General features: G+C 33.4%; 1 protein-coding gene across 1 annotated transcript; it reads left to right on the plus strand.

Annotated features, from left to right (window-relative positions):
- Positions 1 to 751: 751 nt before the first annotated feature.
- On the plus strand, positions 752 to 13,563 carry LOC144835974 (nucleolar complex protein 2 homolog). Its single transcript, XM_078691123.1, has 17 exons — positions 752 to 900; positions 1,326 to 1,442; positions 2,037 to 2,220; positions 2,342 to 2,467; positions 2,779 to 2,899; positions 3,953 to 4,040; positions 5,379 to 5,457; positions 5,661 to 5,771; positions 6,116 to 6,229; positions 6,547 to 6,735; positions 7,669 to 7,808; positions 8,548 to 8,659; positions 9,232 to 9,345; positions 10,179 to 10,280; positions 10,740 to 10,883; positions 11,433 to 11,546; positions 12,800 to 13,563. Exons 1-17 carry the CDS (start codon positions 878 to 880, stop codon positions 13,262 to 13,264), a joined length of 2,343 nt encoding a protein of 780 aa, XP_078547249.1. The 5' UTR covers positions 752 to 877; the 3' UTR covers positions 13,265 to 13,563.
- The last annotated feature ends 421 nt before the right edge of the window (positions 13,564 to 13,984 follow it).

A 13,984-nucleotide genomic window follows, 5' to 3' on the forward strand; every position in this document is an offset into this window, starting at 1 on the left:
AAGATCATCAGAAATAGGCCTAAGATGATTTTTTTTTCTTTTGCCAACCTAGTTGGCGGAGGTAGAAATATTTTCATATCTTAATACTTTTCAGACGTCTTGTTGCTAAATTATTAAAATAAACACCACAAACCCTGAATAAACTGGATTCAGTCAAGCTTCAATTAATTGTAACGAAGTTTTAGCTTAAATAACCTAAAATTGTAATTTTTTTTCTCACTCGCTGGATTATCCAAGTGTTTCACTGGTGTGAATTATGTATCAATTGCACGGAGATAATACTTCTTCAAACAACGTTATTTGTAATAAAACTCGTTCGTTATTAGTTTCTATCCAAGCGCAACGAAATAACTTTATTTTTATTGACCCGCGCTCCTGGAACTACGCCCGGTAGCGCCCGGCATAGTTATCAATATACATGATAGGGCCTAGTCATTGATAATGTTATTTTTGGATATTTAATTGTTTTTTTTATGCAGTTATTGCATTAATATTTTTTTTAAAGTAAAATTCGGTCAGATTAATTCCCAAACGCCAAATCGCGTCATATTCAATGTGTGTAACGCGTTCCTGATTTACAATGTCACAATTTAAAATATTTCAACGGATTTTAACTTAATTCTGATAGATAAAATAAATATAATTGAAACTTACAACATTAGCTTGATTAACATTAATTCCGTCATTAGTAATTTTGTATTGGGTAAATTTGCATAAAAGAAACGGTTTAACCTGGCAACCTTTTCTACCTCGATCGAATTCACACATGGAAAGTTGATCTGAGGGCCAAGAAATAACACATGTTGTGTTGTTGACGTTTGCTTTACTCTACCTGTTTGTTGGTGTTTTTAGTGCTTACTCTCAATTATTTATTAAAATGGCGTCTACTAAAAAGAAACAGTAAGACATAGTTATTCATATCTATACATTTTATTGAATATATAAGTTTATCCTAGGTAATCGCAATCCACCAAGTTCATACCATCTCGCGACGCTAGCTAGGCCTACAGCTAGCTAGTATAGTAGTAGACCGAGCTAGGGCAGGCAGGTAGCCATTGGTCGTTTCGTCTATCCCTCCTTTCTTCCATATTGGTTGAAGAAGAAGAAGGTTGCTTGAAAGGCTTGAATTGCTTGAAGGTTATTGTATGTCTAGCCTAGGACTACTACTACTACTAGGCTCAGCCTATTTTATTTAAATATAGGTAGTAGTAGGCCTAGGTAGAGATATATTTTTTAAAATAGATGTATTCCTAATTCTATTTCAATTAAGTTTTTCTTGTATTGTAACTTTAAAGCAAAATGTTTTGATTTTTTCAACCACACAGAAAACTAGAGGAAATGAGTGTCGATGAATTTCTTGAGAATGACTTGGACTTCAGCGACTTTGAAGAGGATGATGCAACAGAAGAGAAGACATCGCACAAAACGGCCAAGAAAAAGAAGTAAATTTCTAAAATGCATTTTTAAAGAAGTATATTGTCCCCCAAAAACATAAAAATGAGGATTAGTAAAAAAAAAAACGTAGGCCATTTCGCAGTTTTAATAAAGCTAATCACTTCTTCTATAAAAAGACATTGAAATAAATGGTTAAATTCAACCAAAAACCCATTGACTTCCAGTCACTTTGACTACAGTATTTGTTGCTTTAAACTACAGTTTTTTTAGCTAAATAATTTTTATTATGTGATATTAAAATGGCATATTCAACAAAAACATAAAACAAAAACAATTTTCAGGGGACAATATATCTTTTAGCAACTAAAATTTTAAAATTGCCCATACAAATTAATCATTATTATCATTATTTATCAATATGACAATTTTTTTTCTCATTATATTTAGGCCTAGTACTGAGTTTTTTTAGCTAAATAATTTTTATTATGTGATATTAAAATGGCATATTCAACAAAAACATAAAACAAAAACAATTTTCAGGGGACAATATATCTTTTAGCAACTAAAATTTTAAAATTGCCCATACAAATTAATCATTGTTATTTATCAATATGACAATTTTTTTTTCTCATTATATTTAGGCCTAGTACTGAGAAATCTTCAGTCGCACATAAGCACAAAAATTCCTTGGAAAACCTCAAGAAGTCTGACCCTGAGTTTTATCAGTTTCTCCAAGAAAACGATGAAGAGCTTTTGAACTTTGACCCAAATGATTTAAGCTCAGACGATGAAGAAGAAATTCATAAACCGCCAACAACCTTAGAGGTAAACAAAACAACTTACATTTGTAACATCGTATTTATCTGTGACTTACATATTCTATTTAAATATTAAAGTTAAAAAAAAAAATTATTATTATTAACATAATTTTTCATTTCTTGTTTAGGAAGCAAGTGAGAGTGAAGAGGACAAAACAGAAGTGGAAGATAAACCGAAATCAAACAAGAAAGATCGCAACCGTGGCAAACCTGTAACGTTGACTATGATAAGTAAATGGACACGCGCATTTAAGGTAACCTTTTACGTTCCTTTGCAAAGCAACCAAACCCAGCGCCCTCACCACCATGCATTGGTCACTTAACCTTTTTATTGGAATTTGGTAAATATTGTCCAAATATAGAGGACAGTTAGTGATTGCACTCCGAAACTACAGCGCCCTCAATACTACGTACAACCAAAAAATTGATCCATCTTTTTAATCGGATTGTGGTATTGTTCCATTTATATAAGGAACAGTTAGCGCAGTTTACTGTTTTTTTTTTGGTTCAAACCTACAACCAAATACTGTAGTTATATGATAATCCCTGACTGGTCTCTTTGCAGGAGTCACACTCTCTTAAAGCATTCCATGAAGTCACTCGTGCCTTCAAAGCGGCTGTGCAACAGACTAGTTCCGAGAAAGTTAAAAGAGGATTTGCTCGATACAGAGTTGAAGGAAGTGAAGGTTGGTTAATAGCTCTATTTACACTATCAAATTAGTTTGACAAAAAAAGTGTGGCATGCTCAAATATGGTTGTGATATACCCAAATATGGTAGTGATATGCCCAAATATGGTAGTGATATGACATTATCATGTTCATATATGGGCACATCACATTTTTTGTCACATAAAGTTTGATAGTGTAAACAGGGCTTAATAGCTGTAAACTTTGTTTATGTATGTTATTTCTCTCTCCCTTTAGCTGTTTATTTTTAATGACTACACTAATTACATTATAATATACTTGGTTATTAAATGATTGATTGAACATTAAGTTTTATTGATTGTTCTAAATCCCACAATGCTCTTTAAATACATAAAATCACTCCACTACAAAAAATACATTGAGGAGCAATTTAACAAGTGGCCTCTCCAAGTATGCCTGGAAAAATTATATGGAACTCGAATAATTTTATGAGGGTGGTCCATCTAGCCGAAACTGATCATTACGGACGCTTACTGACGCTCAATACAGGTTATATTAAAATTTAAATTAGAAATCAGCATAATCGGCATAATAAATAATGTTTCTTTAAAATGACTGAATTATTTATTAGTATTTAATATATTTTCAATATAATTCCCTTAATAAGGGCTTTCTCAATCATTTATTCTCTTTTGTAAAGAATACATATTCATAATTTGGAAGATTTTTTAACGTTTACCTTCAAGAATGATAAAGTTTTGGAATTTGGAACCAGTTTCTCATAAGGACAATCTCCTTTAAGCTCTGTCATCAAACTTTATGTGACAAAAAGGATGTGCCCATATATGGACATGGATGATGTCATATCACTACCGTATTTGGGCACATCACACTTTTGATAGTGCAGATAGAGCTTTAGAAATTTGGCAACTACAGTATAGTAACTGCCCTTTAGGCTTATATATTGTGTACCAACTGCTAGCCACCATGTTAATTTTATTTTACTTAATATTTAACTCTTTAGGTTCTATTTGCATTCAGTTATAAAATTGCCTTATTGTTTTAACTTACAAAATAAATCTTTTTGCAGTTTTTAATGCTCTGATAAATTTGTGTGTTCGTCATGTTGCAAGAACTCTACAGAAAGCTTTAGATCTAAAGGAAACAAAAGAGAAAAAGTAAGTGAAATTTTATTGTGTGGTTACACACAGAATTGTTATATGTGGCCTGGAATATGTTTTTTTTTTATGTCTAAAAGTTAAGCACACTATAAAAATATACTATGTACGGTGCATCCAACAACTATAAATTCATTAACTTTGCAATCGTTTAAAAATTTGATCTAACTGTATTTTTCTCTTGCTTCTTGTGATATTGTAGTCTTTAAAAACGTTTTCATAATTTTCCATTTTTATTGTTTATATTTGTAATTTGTAAGTGTTAACTGGACTTCAAGGAAGAACAATGTACAAATATTGAATGAATATCCAGAATAAAGAAAGATTTCTATCTATCTAACTTATAGCCCCCTCTTTCCTTATTATTATAAACAAGATGTCGACGGCTTTGAACCTATGCCTTCTTACATGGCAGTCCAACACTTTACCATTACGCCATATTGCTCACTACTTACTATCTAGCTATATAGAGAGTCAGCACAGTTACTAGACTAATTCTGCTAGTATAGTTAATCTGTACATGAATTATATATATTTATAATGTGATCTAAATGGTTATTATGATAATTCCGAATATGTTATTGTATATGATTTAATACTAATATTGCATTTGATTATAAATCAATATTATAATTTATACTCTAAATTTATTGTTAAGTGATGTTAATACAGAAAAATTCTTATGATGATTATTTCTTAATTCAGTGTTTATGTAAAATTGTGTGTATCCTTGGCAGTAGATAAGTTAACACATGCCTTTCAAAGTGTCAGTATAATTAGGTTCTATTGCACTGTAAAAGGTCTATTCAATGGTTCTATTGCATGCTCAACATTTTGAGAATTTGTGAAATGCGATGTGCATACAAAAGCCAACATGTAGTTTGCGCTACTAATAACTTTTCGAATATCGGACCGCTACTTTCTTTAATCAGTACATAATTATATTAATTACGTGGTAGTTATATAATTTAAATGAAAAAGTCAGCAGAATATTCTTTTTTTGCGGGTGTAACAAAAAATGATTTATGAGCAATAAATAAATGGGAATTAATATGATTATTTTAGAACTGATTTTTTACTTTGTATTTTTATTAAAAACATTTTTCTTTGATATAACAAGCAATACTAAGCATAATATAAATCTTTTTTGTTATTCTTTAAGTTTAATATTGCTAAATAAATGTTAGAATAAATAGTTCAGCTTTAAATAGCATTCTCATCATCATGATTAGTTGCATTTTACTGTTATTTTAAAACATATCATTTGTTTTCTTTTCTGTGCTTGTCTCTTAAATCTGAAAGTCATTAGTAGAATCTCTGTTATTTTTGTTGTAATAGATTACTCCGTCCGGCTTTGTCACCAAAATGGAAAAAAGTCGAAGATGATGTTAAAACATATTTATCAGATCTAATAAAGGTATTTGATTCTTTAAATAAAAACCTCAAATATATCACTATACAAACTTGTACAACGACTGTTGCATACACAATTTCAACCTATGACCTTTTTATTTTAGCTGGTCAGCCTCTGTCATTTAAAGCTCAAATATATCAATATACACATTTTTATAAGCACTGTTGTGTACACAATCTTTACCTATAACCATGTATTTATTTTAGCTGGTCAGCCAAATGACGGAGCCCTCTATTGTCAGCGTTGTTTTACGACACATCAACGCAATGATTCCGTATGTAGCATGTTTTTCCAAAGTAGCAACCACACTCATAAAGGTAAATGTTTTGGCAAAATCTCATTTTTATAGTGCAAGAATTATACTATAATTATCTGTGTCCTTAAAACATTGTGCACTAAAGGCTTTTAAATTGAATAGCTAAATATAGAAATCAAACTTCACATTCATTTTGATTCGCTTTAACTGTATTTTGTGTCTTTTATGTGTAAACTGACTTTGGGGTTGGGTCAACCGGTTCAGCTACAGTGATTAAGTTCACTTAGGTTGACCCTGGTCTCCCCAAATTTCAGGTTTTTTTTGTTATGTATATATAATACTGAAATAGACCGAATAAATAATGAAATGAAACTAATGTATTTAAATACGCCTTTTTGTACGTAGAAACTTGTGATTATCTGGAGCACTGGTGAGGAATCTGTACGTATTTTAGCGTTCCTAGCATTGTACAAAATTACAAGGTATATGCCAAAAGCGAGGCTAGAATTTATTTTGAAGGTGAGGATTTTTATTTCTATTTTATTAGGTATCTTGTCCTTGTTGGTTAGGACACTGTCGTACAGAGAGAAAATTCCCGATAACTCCCAGTCTACTCTATACGCTGTAAATGAGTAGTTGGTTGAAAATACTAGGGAGGATAAGGCGGCATAGAAAGGAACTGACCACCCTACCATATAATGCTGAGGCTTGTACAATGATCTCCTAATGGCTCATTCTACATTCAAAATGAACATGGGAATTACTTTTACCTTGTCCAAAACATTTTAAAGTTGTAAAAAATTGTTTTGTAACTTCTTTTTATATTCCTGTTATAGCAAATGTACCTGGCATTTGTACGCAACTCTAAATTTACATCCGTCACCACTTTGCCACTGATCAACTTCATGCAGCGCTCAATAACAGAGATGTTTGCCGTGAACGTAGCAGTAACCTACCAGCACGGCTTTGTTTATATACGCCAACTGGCAATTCACTTGCGCAATGCTATTACAGTGAAAGAAAAGGTAAAGTTCTTGATGTGACAACTCAATGTGCCTATTTATGGACATGGTGATGTCATATCACTACCATATTCAGGCATATCAATACCATATTTTGAGTACATTACACTTTTTTTGTCAAATTAGTTTGACAGTGTAGATATTGTTATTAATTTCTTTCGTATTTTAAGTTAACAGCTTTATTTATTGATTTTGTAATTCTCCAATTTTGTGATCCATTTCACTGCGATATTTGAAAATAGCCCAACTGTCTGTACTGCCCATGCCTGGTAAAAGTTATATATATAATATATAATAAGATTTGAAGCATGGTCTTTATTTTTGTGCTAAATATTACTACAGACTATTTGTTTTCACAACTCACCACTAGACTATGCTTCTATTGAAAGTAAATTAATTCTATGCATGCTTAGAAACCTTTTAGCGTTTGTAGAGCGACTGTTTGACTCAATAGTTTGTATGTACGTTGTGTGTCACAAAAACAAAATGTCACTACTATTATTATTCAAGAAAAAACTATCCAAAAATGAGTGCAAGAAATCTGCACATGTTGAAGTGTATTGTTGTGCATTGAAGAGTAAAACTTTGTCTACACTATAAAACTAGTTGAAAAAAAAAGTGTGATGTGCCCAAATATGGTAGTGATCTGACATCATGTCCATGGGCACATCACATTTTCTAGTAACATAAAGTTTGATAGTGTAGACAGAGCTGAAGAATAAAGCGTGGTTCCCACTAGCGACGCAACGCAAGGACGTAACGCAACGCAAGTAAATTGACCAATCACAAGCGATGGCTTATTCGCTTGTGATTGCTAACTGTCTATAACTTCGCTTGTCATTGGTTAAAACGCTTGCGTTGCATTTACGTCCTTGCGTTACGTTCTAGTGGGAACCAAGCTTAAACAAAAGACGTTGTTGTTGTTTGTTCTTATAGGATACTCATCAGTCTGTCTACAACTGGCAGTACATCCATTGCCTGACCCTCTGGTGTCGCGTACTTGGAACCATTCAACCGTGTGATGCCTTACAACCACTCATCTATCCATTGGTGCAGACTGCTATTGGTGTTATGAAGTAAGCTATTGTATTGGCTCAGCTTAAAGCTACTTTCACATTGCGGCCGCTTTCGGTCTGGTGCCCTGAAAAAAATGTCGCGAGCGTTGAAGGATCCTATGTCTTACCACTTAACCCATTTTCCATGATATTTTTTTGCAAGGCACCGGACCGAATCTGGTCGCAATGTGAAAACAGCTTAATAATACTAATGTTAATGTTGTCGAATTTATGTAGAGCTTTTAACAATCTGCAAATTGTCCCGAAGCACTTAAAATAAAAATGGGCTGAGAAAAAGTTGAAAGATTGAATTACGAAGAATTAAAATAGGGTTACTAGTAACAATTCCATTTTTTATGTCCAGTATTGTGTTAGTGAAACAGTAGCCCAAGTGGCATCTCCAATTCCAACTGGAAAATTTCTACACCCAAACAAACTATGACTAGCTTGTATTTTAAAAAATAATTTAGATTGTGCTGATATTAGCTTCCAAAATATCTGTCTTCTAACCCTCTGAACGTGTTAATTCTTTTAGCATATCTTAAAGGTATATTGTCCCCCAAACAATTAAAAAAAGAAAACAATGTTATTGTTAAGTGTTTAATTTTAATTAAAACTACTAAATGGCTATTCAAATTGCATTCATCTACATTTTTCATGTTTTTGGGTGATGATACATCTTTAATATGTTGGTTTTCAGTTTAAATAAATAACAAGGGCACAAAATACAGTGTATTTAAACTTATTATTTTTTTTATAGGTTGATACCGTCAGAACGGTACTACCCTCTTAGATTCCATGTGGTAAGGGCGCTCAATCTTCTGTCGGAGTCGTCCGGTACATTCATACCACTTCTACCATTCATATTAGAGGTAATTTTGAAACTGTTTCCTTGGATAAATAGGAGTAGATTATTATTGTTTGGTTTTTTTTTTGGTTGGAATGTTGATTGGGACCGCTGAATATTTTTCTTCTCGCAGATGATTTTCTCATTTGTAGCTTCATTTTACTTTCAGCATTATTTGCTGGAATGTTGCTGCATTTAATGTTACCGAACGAACATCGCCTAGCCTGACACTGTTTAGTTGCTGCAATAATTGTCGTATTTTGGCAGAATCTGTTAATACAAATTGGGGAAAACCCAGTATTTTCGCTGAAATATTAAAATGTTTGCATTTGTTTTCACCTTTGTGAGTGAATCACAGAAGAAAAAAGAAAAAATATCAATCTGTGCGCAATGCATGCTGGCATTTATAGCGAGCTTATATTTCACATTCTTACCGTTTAAAGACGAAAAACAAATTATCACAATAGGCCCATATATTTTATTTTACATAAAATACAGTTTGAGACCTTAAATTAGATCGAAAAAAACGTAGGGAACTTTTTTTTAAAATGTTTATCTAGTACTATGTTTTTAACATAAATGTATTTATTTGTTTAGATTCTAGAACACACTAATTTCAATAAGAAGAACTCTGCAGTCAGCATGAAACCCATTAACTTTACTGTTATCCTAAAACTGTCCAAACCACAGATAAAGGAGAGAGCATTTACAGTAAGTGTGAACAGACATTTAGTGTTAATGTAGAGACTTTTTGTGTTGCTAAAGCTTGGTTCCCACTAGGATAAAATGCATACCACCAGTCGCTTGTGATTGGTCAACTCACCTGCTGTTGCATGTACGTCCTTGCGTTACGTTCTAAGTGGGAACCACGCTTAATTCTTGGAACTCTTCAGCACAGTTTGTGACTGATGCGCAATTCACACATACAAAAGAATACACAGATATAACAATACTGTCAGTACAAACATATTTGAGCACTTTTAAATTTTACCACGATATGTCTTAAAACGGATTGATTTACCTTAGCGAAACCAATAAAAATTTATTTGGATGGGTAATTAATACCTAAGTTCATACTTAGTAATTTAACTCAGTGAGTTAGTTATCTACTCGCCACAGTTAGTGATAATTGGTTCATGAAGCCAACTTACCCGGGTAAATAAGTAAACATGAACAGGCCTCAACCTCTGTCTAAATTATCAAACTTTATGTGACAAAAAGATGTGATATGCAGCCCATACATGGACATGATGATATATCATATCACTACGATATTTGGGCACATCACTACCATATTTGGGCACATCACACTTTTTTTGTCAAACTAGTTTGATAGTGTAGACACAGCTGTAAGTTGATTTGCAGCCTTGATTGTTTTCCAGTCACATGATGGATTTTTTATTTTGACTGTAATTTAATATTTTAACATTGTGTAACACAAATTCCACTTGTCTACGCAGTCTCCGTCCCACAACAGGAGCTTGCCAATGACTTTGAATTAAGTTGACTAATATAGCCACCATTTATATTGTTTTGTCGTTCAGGATGGTGTTATTGAACAAGTGTGTGACTTGTTACTGGATCACATGCAGATTCACAGTCAGTGTATAGGTTTCCCAGAGCTTGCATTACCAGCCATTATCCAGGTAATTATTCGACAAAGATCTTAAACTGAGAAGATATAATGTTCACCCTTCACAAGGCATAATTCATTGGCGATGCCACGAAGTCACACTGATGTGGCTACAGACACCACGCGCGTGAAATAGATTTTGTGTTTTCACTAATGTTTAACCTTAACATACTAGGTTAACAAGATTACAATAACATTACACCTTTTAATAGCTGAATTGTCTAGCTTTACAGGTGTGTAAATAAAACATAAAAAAATGAAAATTGTGAAGCTCTACTGATCTGCATTTTTCGCGAAACACATGGATATGTCAAATGACTACGCGTGGTGTTGCCGATGAATTCTACCATACATGGAGACCATAAAGGCATCTCCCTTAAACAATTGTGAATATTTATTGTTATAAAAACTGCACACATTTTATGGAAAAATGGTAATAAATTTATATTTAATACGATTTCTTTTTTTATAGCTCAAGAAGTTTTTAAAATCTTGTAAAGTGACCAATCACAGCAAGCCAATCAAACTTATTCTTGACAAAATTCAAGAAAACTTTGCCATGATAACGAGGAAACGCGAGACGGTCGCCTTCAGCATTGCTGATAGCCAAGCTGTGGTGAGACTACGCTATTCAAATAACACCTCAATGATTCGTTGAAATATTTTGAATTGAAATAATTTATTTATACTGAGTGACCTCTTCAGTTAAAGACTGGTCTCCCAGAGGACTCAGTTTTGATCAGTGACTGTGATGTACTAGTACACCAGGGTAGCCCCCTAGTCATCTAGAAAGATGTACTAGGTTGAACATGAGCTAGATGTGTACACTGGACCTACGGTTTATAGTCCTTATCAAGAAGACTCATTCTACCACCAGAACCATGGAGCGATTGAGCCTCAGACCCTTGCTGATGTTATGGCTACATAAATATGGTCCCACTGTCTTAACCACTCACTAGTTAGCTCAGTCTGCCATAGTGGCACTGTAAGCTTGGGTGTTAATATGGTTGCCTGTCAATCCCAGGCTTATGGGTTCAAATCCAACCAACATCATACTTTTACCCTTGTTCCTCTACCAAACCTCGTTGTATTGAGTAGGCTGTTAAGTTTATCTTCCTGAAGGAACTATGTGTAGGTAATTAACTTGAATAATTTGTTTTTATAGTCTAAATGGGAAAAGAATGTGAAAGAGCAGTCAACGCCATTGATAAAGCATTATGTATCGTACAAGAAAAAGAGACAAGAGGAACTATTGAGAGAAGAAGCTGGTAAAGAAAGGGTAAGTGATTCTTGCTATCTATTTTTGACATAGCTGTGTAGTTTCCTGTGAATGGCAATCTATATTGTAACACTATGGCAAACCTGTATTTAGGGGATACCCTATTAAGGGGACACTTTACTGTCAAATGAATGAGGAGCAATATATATTTTAACACTACAGCAAACCTTCATTCAATCAGGTATTTGCTTAGACTTGCCCCAAGTCTGTATTTATTGTCTTTTTTTTAATATTTATTTGTTTTTATTTCGACCGCGATTTTTGTCTGAAAATACAGACTTGTGAAACACGTATAGAAATCGATTTGCAGACCGCAAACATCCGATAAGAATGACGTAGGTTATCATACCGTATTTGGATATATGGGGCGGGCGGTATGTAAATATGGATTTCGAATCAACCAATGATCATTTTGTTTCAAAATGAAAAAGATCGAGTACGTACGTACAGTCCTGAATGTACGATCGAGACTGAACAACTGTTGAAATATAAAATCGTGTTGCCAAGTTGTTTTGTTTATTAATTGTTTAGTCCTGGCCTAGGCCTCCTTCGTAGGGCTACTCAACTCGTACGTATGACCTGCCAAATAAAACGCCAATAAGGTACATACCACTACCGACCGGCACACAACAGGGCTACACCACCACACAGAACAGGACAGGGTCTGGGTGGGAATTAAATCAAATTTTCTCCGCATAATAAATGATCCATTCAAAGTTTGATTTGGCGGAGAAGCTAGCCTATCATATCAAGACGAGTTTTCATGTTCTTGGGAAAAATCTCATCAAATATTTACCAGACTACTAGGCATATAAAATCATTTCTAGCCTTCAGAAACTTTCATCAATGTACCCAACCAAGTACACATTGTCTAAACGTAACATAGCGCATGCGCATCGTCTTAGATGTTGAGTCTTTGAAAGTCTGAAATATGAATATTAAAACGACGTACGAGTGAGTAGCCAATGGCATGCGGCTGAAACTAGTCAACTGGATAATTTATGCACCAAGAATTCTTGGTGTCAAACCACGTGACTTATGCGTGTTTCCCCAGACGGAGTATCCAAACTGAAGTAATACATGTATGAAACGCCATATGTGCAAAAATATTTATATTTTTACAAAACTCCGTCTGGAGCCCAGACTAGTATTTGCTGTTCTATGGTCCAACAGTGTGGTGCTCATCTTATACAAGAAATCGTCTGTGCCATGTTCAATTTTGTTTTTAATCCAGTTTTAATTTGTCTTTATAGCTTATTGATGATGAGCTGCCGACAATTGAAAAGCAACGAAAGCAGAAGAAGCAAGACAAAGTGGAGTTCAGTGACCTCTTCAACTCAACTGGTAGTGATTCTGAAGATGACATATTAGAAAGAGCAGAAAGAAAACTTCAAAAGAAGAACACGCGGCATGGTTCAGATGAAGATGATTATCTGAGTGATTTGGATATTGGATCTTCGGAAGATGACATGTCAGGTGATGAGGAGGATGGAGAAAGTGATGAGGAGGGAGGAGAAAGTGATGAAGAAGATGGCGGAAGTGATGAAGAAGAAAAGGAAACATCTACTGGAAAAAATAAAAACAGAAGCAAATCATTAACAAATGGAAAAATGAAAGGAAAGAAAGAACAAAGAAAGCCAATTGATGTTGGTGGTGGTGATGATGATGAAGATGTTGTCGAAGATTTCCATTTTTCTTCTGATTCAGATGAAAATTAACACATAAAAGAGATTTTAAGATTCTTATTCAATTAACAAATTAAACTGGGAGACACCTACTTAAAACATTTGTCTGGTTTAGATAGAAGGATGCAATTGTGGCTAAACTGTAGATTTAGTTTGGCCGCAAGCTGCTGTAGTAGGATGGAGAACGACCTACTGTTTAACTGAATGCAAAATCTTCATCAAATTTTACTTCTTATAGAATAAAATTACAATTTTATTGTAAAAAGAAATTTTACATGACTGTTTAAACCACGAATTTGAAATATAGAATTCACCAAAAAAGTTTTCATTAACATTATGTACTTCTCTCTGTCTTAGTTCATCTTGCACAAAGATATTGGTTTATGTTCTGTGTTTGTGGCTAGACGTAGACTCCGTCAAACTCTTTCCTATTGTAAAAATGACTATAATTCAATAGAAAATGTATTTTGAGAAGTTTATAAAGACAATCAATATAAAAACTTTTTAAATAATTTATTTAAACTCAACATTTTCATTTGAAAGAACAATAACTATGAACAACATTATTGATGTTTAATATGTAAGGTTCAAATTATCAGAACCTTTGGAAACAGTACACTATATATAAAGTATTTTAATGATTAAATCCAACTATAATTTTAAATTGCACACGTTTTCTTTTCTTAATTAACATTGCTACTGATTAAATAAATATAATAAGTTACGAATATTATTAAATTTAATAAACCCATT

The sequence above is a fragment of the Antedon bifida genome, chromosome 2 (genome assembly GCF_963402885.1).
Source record: "Antedon bifida chromosome 2, ecAntBifi1.1, whole genome shotgun sequence".
Taxonomy (NCBI): Eukaryota; Metazoa; Echinodermata; class Crinoidea; order Comatulida; family Antedonidae; genus Antedon; species Antedon bifida.